Source organism: Carcharhinus amblyrhynchos, chromosome 14 (assembly GCF_965287045.1).
Source record: "Carcharhinus amblyrhynchos chromosome 14, sCarAmb.v2.hapA, whole genome shotgun sequence".
NCBI lineage: Eukaryota > Metazoa > Chordata > Chondrichthyes > Carcharhiniformes > Carcharhinidae > Carcharhinus > Carcharhinus amblyrhynchos.
In genome coordinates this window covers 80356453-80371734 of record NC_137337.1, presented here as the reverse complement: position 1 = coordinate 80371734, position 15282 = coordinate 80356453, and the positions used below count along the sequence as shown (strand labels likewise).

At 43.6% G+C, this 15282-nt stretch overlaps 1 protein-coding gene across 1 annotated transcript in view; it reads left to right on the top strand.

Moving 5' to 3' along the window:
* prkd1 (protein kinase D1) overlaps positions 1–15282 on the top strand; it is a 241337-nt gene that overhangs the window by 121961 nt on the left and 104094 nt on the right. The window contains exon 2 of the mRNA XM_080202084.1: positions 578–716. Coding sequence (XP_080058210.1) covers positions 578–716 — 139 coding nt within the window. The remainder of the gene's footprint in view (positions 1–577; positions 717–15282) is intronic.

The window sequence follows — 15282 nt, the reverse complement described above, 5'->3', positions numbered from 1 at the left end:
CTTTCTGAGGTAAGTTGGTCCAGTGGTTGGCCGGGGATCTTTTGTCTCCTTTTTTGGGAAAGCAACCAGAATTTCCTGTGACTTGGCTACAAATTTGAGGTGTGTGGGAGAGGTGGGGAAGGCTGGGCTGGGTTTGTTCCAGGAAAATTGCCTCTAGTCTGTTAGGGCGGCACAGTGGGTTAGCACTGCTGCCTCACAGTGCCAGGGACCTGGGTTCAATTCCTGCCTTGGGCCACTGTCTGTGTAGAGTTTGCACATTCTCCCCGTGTCTGCCTGGGTTTCCTCCAGTTGCTGGGGTTTCCTCCCCACAGTCCAATGATATGCCATTGTGGATGGATTGGCCATGGTGAATATACGGGGTAATTATATTACCTGCATATTCACATACAGGTAATAAACTGATCAATAAAAATTCTGTAAAACCTGTGACTGGACTTAAACTCCTGTATAATAAAAGTGATGATGTAGTAAGTAGCTTTTCAAAGTTTTGAGCTTTACCAGGTTGGCTAATGCTAATTTAATTTTCTTTCACACAATTATATCTGACTAATTATTCACATTAATCTTTTTTCCTCAGTTTCCTGAATGTGGATTTTATGGGATGTATGATAAGATCCTTTTGTTTCGTCATGAAGCCAACTCGGAGAACATCCTTCAGTTGGTGAAGGCTGCAAGTGATATTCAAGAGGGAGATTTGATTGAAGTTGTTCTGTCAGGTAATATATAAATGAACGGGGGTGATTTTCCAACCACGCGATCCTCAAAAATTGCATATTGGCCTCAAAGTCAGCTTCTGCCCCAGCGCCAAAGAATTTGCAATAGTCTGCGTCCCTTTCAAAAGGTGTAAACTCAGATCTCACCCCAAAAGTTTGATTACTGTGTTTTACTGGTCTTTTGATTTTGTTAATTGTTCTGCAAAAGGGAATATAAAAAAGGATTGGCAGAACACTGGGTTGCTTTGTTGGTGGAAAGCAGGAATCTGTCGTGTTACATTCTGTAAATAACCCTAATCTCAAGAAAATGATCTGCTTCTCGATTTACATTTCACTCTGAGATTTATTTCACACCCTTCTCCATTTTAACCTACATTTTATCCAATGTCAGTCAAGAAGGGATTGGAGCCTCATTCTAAAAGAGCTCATTTTGAAATGACGTAGAGATAGAGAGGGGGGAGCGTTTGAGATTTTCTGCCTTCCCACTGAGTGTTCTATGTGATTGGAAGTCACTCTCTGGCATGGGATATTCGATCCTGCCAATGTCAGTGAGATTTCCCATTGACTGCACCCCATGGGGAAACCCGCAGTCGGGGGTGGGGGGGATACAGCGGGATGCAGGACCCAAAGGTCCTGTCAGCATGAATATTCGTAAAATTTAGGCCTTTACATCATTGGTGTGTAATAGAATCTGTGATTACAGTTCTTACTGCACGATGTGCCGCACTGCAAACCAACAATAGTTTACATGTCCAGAAGACTTCTGCATGGCAAGGATTATTGCTGTTGCATTAATTTGGAAATTTATAGGTGATAACAGCTTCCAAATAGTGAGATGGAATTCCAGCAGAATCCACAGAGCTGTGGGAGGGAACATGAAGCTAGTGAAAATGAAATCTGAGCATGTATAACTTTGTTCAACAATGTTGTCATGGCATTTGAGTAGCTGTTAACCTCAACCGTGCAAAAGACAATCTCACTTAGACACCAGACAGGAGCTGCTCTGACTTACACCTGAATCTTTTAATTTGTTTAGCCAATGAACTGTAAATATAATGGAAATAATTTGTTACTTTGGGATGGTGAATGCATTTGAGAACTATTCCTTCTTGAACTTTCATATGTACTGTTGAAATATTTTAATTAGTGCTTCCTGCCATTAACTTTAGGTTGACTGTTTATAGGAATTGTGATAGTAATTTTGTTCCTTCCAAATTTAAACATGTCCAAATCATTGGTGCTTTACATCATGTGATGTAAACAAAATTTACTCAGCAACTCATTTTTGCACCAAGGTAATTAAATGTTGAACATTCTGTTGTTTGTTAATAATAATCAAATCATTTTTACACATAAAATCCCAAGTAAAATAATGTTGCCTATTGGTTAGGTGTGCTGTAAATGGAATGATTACTATAAATACCACAATGATAGAATCACTGGTCATATAGATTGCAGCTAATATATACATTCACTCTGTTCGTGAACTAAAGAGTAAAGTTTGATCAAGATTCACACAAGGGAAAAATACAAAAAGGCAGATTGTCTTCTGTTGTGCACTGGGGGTGACGTGCGTGGATCAGGCTGGAGCAACTGCGCTTGGATTAACATAGACCTCAGTATTTCTTCAATTTTAATCTGCTAGTTGAGTATGTACCAGGAATCGACTTTGGAGTTGTTCTGGTTAATGTTCAATTCCATAATGGCGAGGACAGGTGTACACTCAGCTATTGACACAAGGCAGCAAATATGCTTCATACGATATTTTCACCAGATTCTCCTATTTCTTCCATGCTCGCCTCTGCACTTTCATTATCAATAGATTTTAAATTATTATGGAAATTAACATTTAAGATGGTGAATAAGACATGCATGCATTTTATTTACTTTTGCAGTGACATTTCTAAAAGAAAGCATTGAGTGGAATGTCAACCTCCCACTTACAGAATGATTTTGTGTGATTTGTGTATTGTCTTTTCAATACATTCAGTATTTCAGACAATTTTGTTTTTGTTAACCGTAAGATTAATACTTGCTATTTGTGCTCTTTGCTCTGTCTGCTTGTTAGGCTTAGCATGATGTGGAGATGCCGGTGTTGGACTGGGGTAAACACAGTAAGAAGTCTCACAACACCAAGTTAAAGTCCAACAGGTTTATTTGATAGCAAACACCACTAGCTTTTGGAGCAGCGCTAGTGGGTTTTGCTACCAAATAAACCTGTTCGGCTTTAACCTGGTGTTGTGAGACTTCTGACTGTGTCAGTCTAATGAACAGCAGCGGCTGTACTATTCTTGCAATACTTAGCAGTGAGTAGGGTTAGTGCCAGATGCTTACATCTGTTAGACTTTATCTGATGTTTCTGAGAAATCCAGGATTATGAGTTATTTCCAGTTTAGTTTTTACTGTTTTGAACCTGGTTTGTGAACTTGCCCCAATCGCAATTTGCCAATTTTATGTGTCATAAAATTCAGTTTTCAATCTGAGTAAAATGTTAAAACAAATAATATTCCTTCCTGACTGTGTTTGGCTGTACCAACTTATCGGAAATATTGTCCGTGATTCTCCCAAAATTGCTGAATTGGCAGGAAAACTGTTCTGGATCCCGACTGTTTTGTCAGTTCAGCTTCTGATCTGATTCTCTGCACTCTGTGCACTGCAGAGATCCCAATCGTGAATCTCATTAAAAACCCGGGGGATGGGGCCTATTCGCGCCAGAGTTCGACAGTTCTGCAACTCTGTGCATGCGCAGTGGCCCCGATCTGTCAGACTCCCCAGTCGCTGGCCAGCTCGGGTGCTGCCCCACCCACGGCTCAATCACAGCACCTTTGATAATTCCCAGGCCAGTCCTGACCCCGCCACCCCGTGGCACCCCAATGCACAGCCCCCCCCCACCCCAGCAGTGACAATCCCCTCACCCTGGCAGACCACCCCCCCTCCACTGACCCCCCCCCCATCCTGTCGCCCAGGGTCAGACCACCCCCCCCCACACTGGAGGCAAGCCTCTCCCTTGGCAGACCACCACCCCAGCCCACCCCCACTCGCTGCCCTCCCTCTATCCCAGACCGATCCTGTCTGCAGAGTTATTACAATAGGCCTCCCCCCTTGGCATTGCCCGATGCTTAATGGGCTGTCCAAGGTTCCCACTGAGCATTGGCACTTTGCTCCTTGGGCTGTGCCAAAGGACACTGACTGGCACTGTGAGGGTGCCCATGGCCAGGGGGCAAGGCCCCACTACCTGACCCTCTGAGGGGGTACCAGTTGTCCCCCCTTTCATTCTGGTAGGGTTTTCTGCTAGTTCCCTGAACATGGGGAGTTGGTCTGAACTCCACGGGAATGAAGTAACCCTGGCGGGGTGGGACTTGCATTGGGACCTGAAACTTCCTGATAATGAACTGATAAACATACTTACAATAGATTATAAAAAGATCAAGTTATTTAGCTGCCTGTCCTTCAGTTCCCAGTGTAGTCTGACCCCAGCGACTGTTCGCTCGGAGATGCGCATGCGTTTCCAGCACACAGTCATCTCCCAGCCCAACCTGCCAGAAAAGTTGCGGGAGGTGATGGGAGAATCACAGCCATTGAGTGGAATAATCTCAACGATTCCCGTAAGGTCGGCCTCTTGGAGTATGAGCTCCCTGATTGCGGTAATGGTTACCTCCCCAATCAGGGAGTCTCACCTGTGTATATAATGAAGGTGTGTCAGGGTTACTGAGACTCCACATTCTGACTGTGTACCTGGAGCACTGTTAAGAGTGAAACTGAGTTTGTAAATAAAGGGAATCTGGTGAAAGGATAGTGGCCGCTGAGTGCATCTGAAAGGCACATTATTATAGTAATCTTTTACTTTCAATTTTCTCCTGAAAGTCTGCTTCCCATCCATGGTATCCTGCACTGAAGATAAAGCAAGTACTTAGTGTTCTTGACCACTCAGTAGGAAGACTATAAAGTGACTTAATGGAAATGCTCCTTCAAATTTTCCCTCAGTCTTTAGAGAAAGACACCTGATGCATTTGTCAGCCGGGCTGAGGTTAGAACTTGTTGGTATTGAACCTCCAGTATTCTGTTTCATATCTTTACGTGCTGATGAACTGAGTAAGGAAACAGGAAATATACAAAAATCTCAGCCTCCACGTTATATAGTGAGCAGATTAAATATTCCACTAGAACAGTAACAAATTATCAATGCAATTTACGAATAGAAAATGAGTTTTATGTATCTTAGCAAAGTGGCCAGTTTGGTAATTTAGCCATCCTATACAGATGCTGGAAATTCTGGGGTCAGAACTCATCCAATAGATGTGCAATCATAGAATCCCTGCAGTACAGAAGGAGGCCATTCAGCCCATTGAGTCTGCACTGACCCCAATCCCACCCAGGCCCTAATCCCAAACTCCAAATATTTACCCTGCTAATCCCCTGACATTCCGGTCAATTTAGCATGGCTAATCAACCTAACCAGCACATCTTTGGACTTCAGGAAGAAGCCAGAGTACGCAGAGGGAACCCACACAGGAGAATGTGCAAACTCCATACAGACAATGACCCGAGGCTGGAATTGAACCTGGTGCTCTGAGGAAGAAGTTAATCACTGCTAACCACTGTGGGATAAGAAATCACTGACATAATTTTTCCTTTGCAAAATAGCTGCTTGCAGCCTGTACAGCATGTTTTGTCTGTATAGCGCACAAGAAACAATACTTTTCACTGGATACGGGTACACGAGACAATAATAAATCAAATCAAATTAAAACCAGCCCACCCCCATTCCTGTGACAAGGTGAAAAGGGTAGACATTCCGGAACTTTTCCAAAATCCTCACCCATGCTTACACCCTGCAAACGGCCGATTCTCTGTGGCAATTGCCACATTCACCTCTCACAGTTAAAGGGATTTGAGGCCTGGATGGAATCTATTTTAAAATTGGTTCATTGTTAGTAGAATTATTCAGTGCAACTTCTCCTTAAGATTATTTGTTAGTCGCATTTTGTCCTTGCTGCTTTGTAGCAGTTAAAATCAAAGTCTATTTGAAAAGCTCATGTCTTCAAACAATGGACAATAAGAGCTGGAGCGTGTACTTATTAAAATAAATGACATGCAGATAATGACAGGAGCTGACTTCACTTCCCATATTAGGGAGCAGCTATTCCAATTCAAATTTCTAGGCTTTCCAGCCACAATGCAAATTGCGATCATGAATATGAATCTCAGTTGACATATTTTGTCCAAGAACAAACTCCATACAGACAATGATTACACACTCGAGACATCAACCACCAGAACAATATCATCCCTGAAACTTAAAACCAGGATTTGTCCCACTTTGTCCATCATTCTGGGACAATGTTGTTCCTTTTTTTGTTGGTTACCTGCTGAGATTCTATTTGAATACGTGGTGTTTGATTTTTCAGTGTTTGATTATGTTTGCCTGTTGACTAGGCTGGGATTTTCTGACCACTCCCCCGCCCCCCCCCCCACCCCCACCCACCGACATGATATCTGGTGGGGAAGACAGCTCACCGTTGGGCGAAGGTAGGTAGGTCCATGTCTCACCGGGTGTTTTGGATAGTTCACCCACCCTGCCACCGGGGATCACCTTCAGAAAGACCAAAAAAACCCACCAGTGGGAAAGGCCGGAAAATTCTGCTCAAAGTGTGTTTATTTAAGCTTGCGTGTAGGGACTGAGAATGAGAAAACTAAACTGGAGACAAATAGTTAGGAGTGGGGGTAGCACAGTGGCACTACTGTCTCACAGTGCCAGGAACCCAAGTTCGATTCCTGCCTTGTGTCACTGTGTGTGTAGAGTCTGCACGTTCTCCCTGTGTCTGTGTGGGTTTCCTCCAGGTCCTCTGGTTTCCTCCCACAGTTTGAAAGACGTGCTGGTTAGGTGCATTGACTCGAACAGGCTAGAATGTGGTGACTAGGGGAATTTCACAGTAACTTCACAGTAGTGTTAATGTAAGCCTTACTTGTGACGAATAAATAAACTTCAACTTTAAGCACAAGACCTTTTAAAGCATTGAATAAAACTCCTGTTCCAATATATGAGTGTATCATCTCTGCATAGCTCCGAGGCATAAAACAGGACACAATTGTAACCTGTTTAACCATCTATTTTGCATTGTTTATAGAAAATGCAGTTCTTGTTATCATAAACTGTGATGAACAAAAATAATACAAAAGAATTATAGATGATATTCAGATGAAAAGTGCTTGTAAAACTAATTTTTATTTTCAAGATACATCATTTCTGTATTAGGATTTATGAAAAAATATTTAACTTTTACTATAACAGTGAAAATAAGTAAAATTTTGTAGTACATAGTTTTGTACAATTTTAATGGCCTAAAGATAAAAATAGCGTTTTTTTAGGTGCTGATTAACCTAATACATATTTCTTTTCATTTAAACTCAGTGTTATGAAGGAGAGGTCGATCTGCTCTCAGGGAACAAACACTCAGCCACTCAGAGAGAAGTCCCTCCCTTCATAATCTATGTAAAGGGTATATGAGAAATAGTACATTTCATTCACATATTCAGAGCACTGTAAATGAGATATTAGATTTAATTGCCGATTTAAAGGCTTGAATTAGCAGGGAGTAAGGAGGCCATTCCTGAGCCTTCTCACCCCAAATTTAATTGGAGCAGAGGCAGGGAAACAGCATGGCCCCTCCTACCCAAATAAATGGTTCGCTGCCACTGAACCCACCTCACTGAGCCCTCTACCCATTAGTAACTTTGCAAAACCAGAATCCTTCAAGTTTGGTTTTGAAATGTTCAATTGACTTATGAGTCATAATTATATCTGAAGGGCAAGTGGATCCAAGACACTTGGTCAGAAATGTTACCAGCTTCAGATGTCAATGCATTACAGTGTCAGGAAACTGACAGGTGCTTTACATTTTGGGGGAGGTGATGGCCTCCTGGTATTATCGCCAGACTATTAATCCAGAAACTCAGCTAATGTTCTGGAGACCAGGGTTCGAATCCCGCTGTGGCAGAATCACCCTTGTAGCTCCACGTAGGCAAAGGAAACATTTATTTCCAGTTTGATTGGCTGTTGTGGAAGATTGTCCTCTCGACCTGCTAAAGGTTATCTTGCAAATCCATGGAATTCAGGTTAATAATCCCAGCTTTACTGTGCCAATGACATGGTCATTAAGCATATTAAGCTGAGCTGACTCTGATTCCCTTCAACTTCTGTAACATTGGTCATTACAAGCAAAAGAAACTTGAAATCAGGAACACAGTGAACAACTAATTTCATAGAATCCCTACTGTGCTGAAGTAGGCTATTCAGCCCATCAAGTCCATACCAATTCTCCCCAGTAGTGCATCTCACCAAGGCCCTGTTCCTATAACTCTGCATACGCCACTAATTCCCCTAAAGTATACATCTTGGGACATTAAGGTGTTAGCTTTGCCAATCCACCGAACCTGTACATCTTTGGACTATGGGAGGAAACCAATCAATATGAGGTGATGCATTTGGAAAGGCTAATTGAACAAGAGAATCCACATTGAAATGTGTAGAGGGACAGAGGAACCTTGCCCACACATCTCTGAAAGTGACTGGATAGATAAGTAAGGTGCTGGAGAAGATATAAGGAAGATAATTGCCTTCATTAATTGAGAAATTCAGTAAGGGCTGGGGGTTATACTGATGCTGTTGGAGTTCTGCATGTAGTTTTGGTGACCAATAGCATCAGTATAACTACTGGAGAGACGTGATTGTATTTGAGAGAAGACAGAGCAAATTTACCTGAAGGTTGCCTGGTCTGGAGAGTTTTAGTTATGAGGAAAGTTTGAATAGATTGTGGTTGTTTTCTTCTGGGAAGAAGAGGACTGAAGACAGTGTGAATAAGAAGGTCCTCTTCTTTTGATGGAGTTGAGTTTATGTTGGGAACTTGGTGACGGGGAATAAGGTTTAACAACAAAGAACAAAGAAAATTCCAGCACAGGAACAGGCCCTTCGGCCCCTCCAAGCCTGCACTGACCATGCTGCCCTGACTGAAAACCCCCTACCCTTCCGGGGACCATATCCCTCCATTCCCATCTCATTCATGTACTTGTCAAGACACCTCTTAAAACTCACTACCGTATCCGCTTCCACTCCCTCCCCTGGCAACGAGTTCCAGGCACCCACCACTCTCTGTGTAAAAAATCTGCCTCTTACATCTCCTTTAAACCTTGCCCCTCACACCTTAAACCTGCGCCCCCTAGTAATTGACTCTTCCACCCTGGGAAAAAGCTTCTGACTATCCACTCTGTCCTTGCCTCTCATAATCTTGTAGACTTCTATCAGGTCTCCCCTCAACCTCCATCGCTCCAGTGAGAACAAACCAAGTTTCTTCAACCTCTCCTCATAGCTAATGCCCTCCATACCAGGCAACATCCTGGTAAATCTTTTCTGTACCCTCTCCAAAGCCTCCACATCCTTCTGGTAGTGTGGTGACCAGAATTGAACACTATATTCCAAGTGCAGCCTAATTAAGGTTCTATAAAGCTGCAATGTGACTTGCCTCTTTTTAAACTCAATACCCCGGCCGATGAAGGCAAGCATGCCATATGCCTTCTTGACTACTGCATTGCCACTTTCAGTGACCTGTGTACCTGTACACCCAGATCCCTCTGCCTATCAATGCTCTTTAAGGGTTCAGCCATTTACTGTATATTTCCTATCTGTATTAGGCCTTCCAAAATGCATTACCTCACATTTGTCCAGATAAAACTCCATCTGCCATCTCTCTGCCCAAGTCTCTAACTGACCTATGTCCTACTGTATCCTCTGATGGTCCTCATCGCTATCCACAAATCACCAACCTTTGTGTCATCCACAAACTTACTGATCAAACCAGTTACATTTTCCTCCAAATCATTCCTATATATTACAAACAGCAAAGGTCCCAGCACTGATCCCTGAGGAACACCACTTGTCACAGCCCTCCATTCAGAAACATACCCTTCCACTGCTGCCCTCTGTCTTCTTTGACCGAGCCAGTTTTGTATCCACCTTGCCAGCTCACCTCTGATCCCACACGACTTCACCTTCTGCACCAGTCACCGCGAGGGACCTTGTCAAAGGCCTTACTGAAGTCCATGTAGACAACACCCACTGCCCTACCCTCATCAATCATCTTCGTCATTTCCTCGTAAAACTCAATCAAGTTTGTGAGACAGGACCTCCTCTTCACAAAACCATGTTGTCTCTCACTAATACGTCCACTTATTTCCAAGTTGGAATAAATCCTGTCTCGAAGAATCCTCCCCAATAATTTCCCTACTACTGACGTAAGTCTCACTGGCCTGTAATCACCTGGATTATTCTTGCTACTCTTCTTAAACAAAGAAACAACATTGGTTATTCTCCAATCCTCCGGGGACCTCCCCTGTAAGAAGTCTCACAACGTGACGTTAAAGTCCAACAGGTTTATTTGGTAGCGAAAGCCACGAGCTTTCGAAGCACTGGCTGCCCTTTGTCAGGTGATTGAGAGTTCTAATCACAAACAGGGTATATAAAGACACAAACTCAATTCACAGAATAATGATTGGAATGTGAGTCTTTACAGCGAATCAAGTCTTAATTAGCCAAGCACACGAGTACAGCCTCAACCGGGATCTTGGGTTCATGTCACACTATCTGTAACCCCCATGACTTGCCCGGGGTTGCAAAATCTCACTAACTGTCCTGTCTGAAGACAATACGTATCTCTTTAACCTGTGCTTAACCCTGTCTCCATTCACATTGTCTGTACCTTTAAGACTTGATTACCTGTAAAGACTCGCATTCCAACCATTGTTTTGTAAATTGAGTTTGTGTCTTTATATACCCTGTTTGTGAACAGAACTCCCACTTTCCTGATGAAGGGGTAGCACTCCAAAAACTAGTGGCTCATGCTATCAAATAAACCTGGTGTTGTGAGACTTCTTACTGTGTTTACCCCAGTCCAAAGCCAGCATCTCCACATCATGACCTCCCCTGTAGCCAGTGAGGATACAAAGATTCCTCTCAAGGCCCCAGCAATTTCCTCCCCTGCCTCTCTCAGTATTCTGGGGTATATCCCATCAGGCTCTGGGGACTTGTCTTCCTTAATGTTTCTCAAGAACCCCAATACTACTTCCTTTTTGATCTCAACATGACTCAAACTATCTACACACCCTTTCCCAAACTCATCATCCACCAAGTCCTTCTCTCTGGTGGACACTGACGCAAAATACTCGTTTAATATCCCGCCCATTTCCTCTGGTTCCACACATAGATTCCCTCCCTTGTCCTTGAGTGGGCCAACCCCCTCCTTGGCTACTTTCTTACTCTTTATATATTGTGAAAGGCCTCGGAAATTTCCTTAATCCTGCTGGCCAATGCTTTTTCATGACCTTACTCCTTGCTTAAGTTTCTATTTTCCTTGTATTCCACACTTGCTTCGTGTGTTCCCAGCCTCCTAGCCTTGACAAATGCTTCCTTTCTCTCTTTGAAAAGGCTCACAATATCTCTCATTATCTAAGGTTCCCAAAACTTGCCATAATTATCCTTCATCCTGACAGGAATGTGCTGGTCCTGAATCCCTATCAACTTACACTTGAAAGCCTCCCACATGCCAGATGTTGATTTGCCCTCAAACATCTGCCCCCAATCTACATTCTTCAGTTCCTGCCTAATATTGTTGTAATTAGCCTTCCCCCCGTTTAGAACATAGAACATTACAGCGCAGTACAGGCCCTTCGGCCCTCGATGTTGCGCCGACCAGTGGAACCAATCTAATGACCCTCTAACCTAAACTATTCCAATGTTATCCATATGCCTATCCACTGACCGTTTGAATGCCCTTTAGCACCTTCACTTGAGGACTACACTTACCTTTATCCATCAGTACCTTAAAGCTTACTGAATTGTGGTCACTGTTCCCGAGCTGCTCCCCTACTGAAACATCGACCACCTGGCTGGGCTCATTCCCCAATACCAGGTCCAGTATGGACCCTTTCCCTAGTTGGACTATCTACATGCTGTTTCAGGAAGTCTTCCTGGATGCTCCTTACAAACTGTGCCCCATCCACGCCTCTAGCACTAAGTGAGTCCCAGTCAATATCGGGGAAATTAAAATCTCCCACCACAATCCTGTTACTTTTACACTTTGCCAAAATCTGCCTAAATATCTGTTCCTCAATCTCCCACTGGCAGTTGGGTGGCCTATAGTAAACCCCCAACATTGTGACTACACCTTTCCTATTCCTGAGCTCTATCCATATTGCCTCGCTGTATGAACCCTCCGAGGTGTCCTCCCGGAGTACAGCTGTGATATTCTCCTTAACCCAGTAGTGTAACTCCCCCAGCCCTTTCACATCCCCCTCTGTCCTGCCTGAAACACCTGTATCCTGGAATGTTAAGCTTTCAATCCTGTCCTTTCCTTAACCAAGTCTCTGTAATAGCAACAACATCATAGTTCCAAGTACTAATCCAAGCTCTAAGTTCATCTGCCTTACCTGTTACACTTCCCACATTGAAACAAATGTTCTTCAGTCCACCAGACCCTCTCTGATCTGCAATCCCACCCTGCCTGCTGTTTCTCTGAGTCTTATTGGCCCAACTCTCTCGTTCCCCTTCAGTTAATTTGCCTTTGCTTTGGGTTTAGAAATGATTGGAGGGAAAACCTTTCACTCTGTGGATGGTGGTGATCTGGAACTCACTGTGTTCAACAACTGTTTGAATATGTTCACAATGTACCATAAGTGACATAGCTATGGACCCTTAATGTGGAATTACACTGGATGTCTGAATGGATTGAATGGCCTGCTTGTGTCTATAAATTTCTGTGATGAAGACGAAGCAAACTAAACAATTCTTAGTCGTAAGATCCACTGCTGCTTCCCAATGTGAAATCCACAAAGCTAAACATCAATAAAGATTTCCCCATGTTCTGTACAATCTCTGGACAATGAACATTGTTTCTCAGTCACTGCACCCTGTGTGCAGCCTTCACCTTCCTGCTCTCAATCACAGAGTGCTCTTGAAACTGTTTCAGTGATGTGGAGATGCTGGCGTTGGACTGGGGTAAACACAGTAAGAAATCTCACAACACCAGGTTAAAGTCCAACAGGTTTATTTGGTAGCACGAGCTTCTCATCTGAAGAAGGAGCAAGACTCTGAAAACTGTTTCAATCCCTGGATATATAACAAAATAGAAACAGAATTTTGTTGACCTTTACCTAATGAAATTATAGAATGGTAAGGCACAGGACGTGTCTGTTAAACCCACTTTACCTGCGCTGACTCGAGCCAAATCATCCCATTCTCTGCTCTTTCTCCATGGCCTTGCTAAAATTACCCCCTCCAGCATTTATTCAGTTCCTTTCTGAAAGTTATCGTTCCATCAACTTCTCATCAGGCAATTCATGCCAGATCATAATTACTCATCTAAAGAAAATTTCCTCCTACCAATGGTTTAATTCCGAGGTAATTATATAACTAACCGCACAATTGCCCACACTGTAAACCACTCCCCTCTGAACCCCAACTATCCCCCGAGCCCTCAGCTTTCCAGGAACCCATCCTAACCTGAATAATCTGTGACACCCCGAATTCTCCCAACCCGATCTGACTCCCCCTCCAACTGCACCTCCACCCCTGACCCCCTAAGACCCAGCCTCACTATGTCTTACCATTCAAATACCAACCCCCCCATCTGATTTGAGCAGCCCCCACCACCTGACTACACCCACGACCCAATGTAACTTGCTGCCAATTGGCCAACCTTCCCTGGTGCAACCTGTATACCCTTGACCCATTCACCCACATAATTCACCTGCCACCTCACCTCCAACCACTCTCTCTGTCACCACGCTACCCCCAATCACTCTCTCTGTCACCACGCTATCCCCTAATCACTCTCTCTGTCACCACGCTATCCCCTAATCACTCTCTCTGTCACCACGCTACCCCCTAATCACTCTCTCTGTCACCACGCTACCCCCAACCACTCTCTCTGTCACCACGCTACCCCCTATCCACCCTCCCTGTCACCACGCTATCCCCTAATCACTCTCTCTGTCACCACGCTACCCCCTATCCACCCTCCCTGTCACCACGCTATCCCCTAATCACTCTCTCTGTCACCACGCTATCCCCTAATCACTCTCTCTGTCACCACGCTATCCCCTAATCACTCTCTCTGTCACCACGCTACCCCCAACCACTCTCTCTGTAACCACGCTACCCCCTAATCGCTCTCTCTGTCACCACGCTACCCCCTAACCACCCTCCCTGTCACCACGCTACCCCCTAATCACTCTCTCTGTCACCACACTACCCCCTAATCACTCTCTCTGTCACCACGCTACCCCCTATCCACTCTCTCTGTAACCAATCTATGTTCTCTAAGCTATTTATCTCCTCTTTACAATCTGCCTTCCCTCCCACCTTTGTATCATTTGCAGATTGGCCCATAGTGCACTCTGCTCCTTTCTCCAAGTCATTAATACATATTGTAAAGAGTTGTGGTCCCAGTGTTGATCCCTGTGGCACTCCATTGGTCACTACCATCCACCCCGAGAAAGACCCCCTTACCGCTACTCGCTGCTTCCTGGTAGTTAGCCAATCCTCTATCTGTGCCGGAATATTACCTCCATCACCATGAACTCCTATCTTGCATCATAATCTTTTGTGTGGCACATTATCAAATACCTTCAGAAAGTCCCAATATACAACATTGACTGGTTCTCCTTTATCTACCTGATATCTCTTTAAAGAAATCTAGTAACTTTGTCAGATTGGAGTTCCTCCTGGAATCATTGAAAATAATTATTTCCTGGGCTATATTGTGAGCAAGTCCCAACAGTTTTTGGTACTGGCCCCTCCCAGGTAGATCTCAAAATTGCAATTGGGTTCTGAATATATCAAGAAAGGCAGATTAGAATGAGATCCCGCCTGATTTTAGTCGCCTGATTTGGGACATCCTTGGAAAGGCTTGGAACCAAATGGGTGGGAATAAAGTGCAACATTATGGTTTGGGGCTATTTGCAGCGTATATTCCCCCTTGATGGACCAAGTTAAAATGATGGCATGGACAAGCTGCCAGCAATTGGTAATGTGGAAAAGAATTTTTTGAAGAACTGAAGACTCTGAACTTCTGACATTGCTCAAGGTTGAATTAAGTTCAGATCCTGAAATCACTTTTTCTCACAACAATTAAAAATAATTTATCTCAGTCAGCAACTGTTTTCCAAAATTGGCCCTCAAAATCCAGGCTAAAACTTTGCCGTAATTGCTTGCTTTAAACATTTAAAATATTAGATTGGGTTTACCGTCATTTTTCATGTTAATGTTTAGACAAACGTGAAATACATTAACAGTGAAAACTCCCACTGGAACTGAGAAATTTAGCAAATAGATGCTTTACAAAGCATTTAAATCTTGAAAAATAGGTCTTTGGTTGTTAGTGATTTTTCCAAATGCAGAGGTGACTCGTAAAATAAGCTATTAAGCTGCAGTCTTTACGGAAAGAAAGAATTTTGCTTGTCAGTATTGTTGAAGTAATTGCCAACACTGGCACTATAGCTCCTGGGGATGAGATATGTC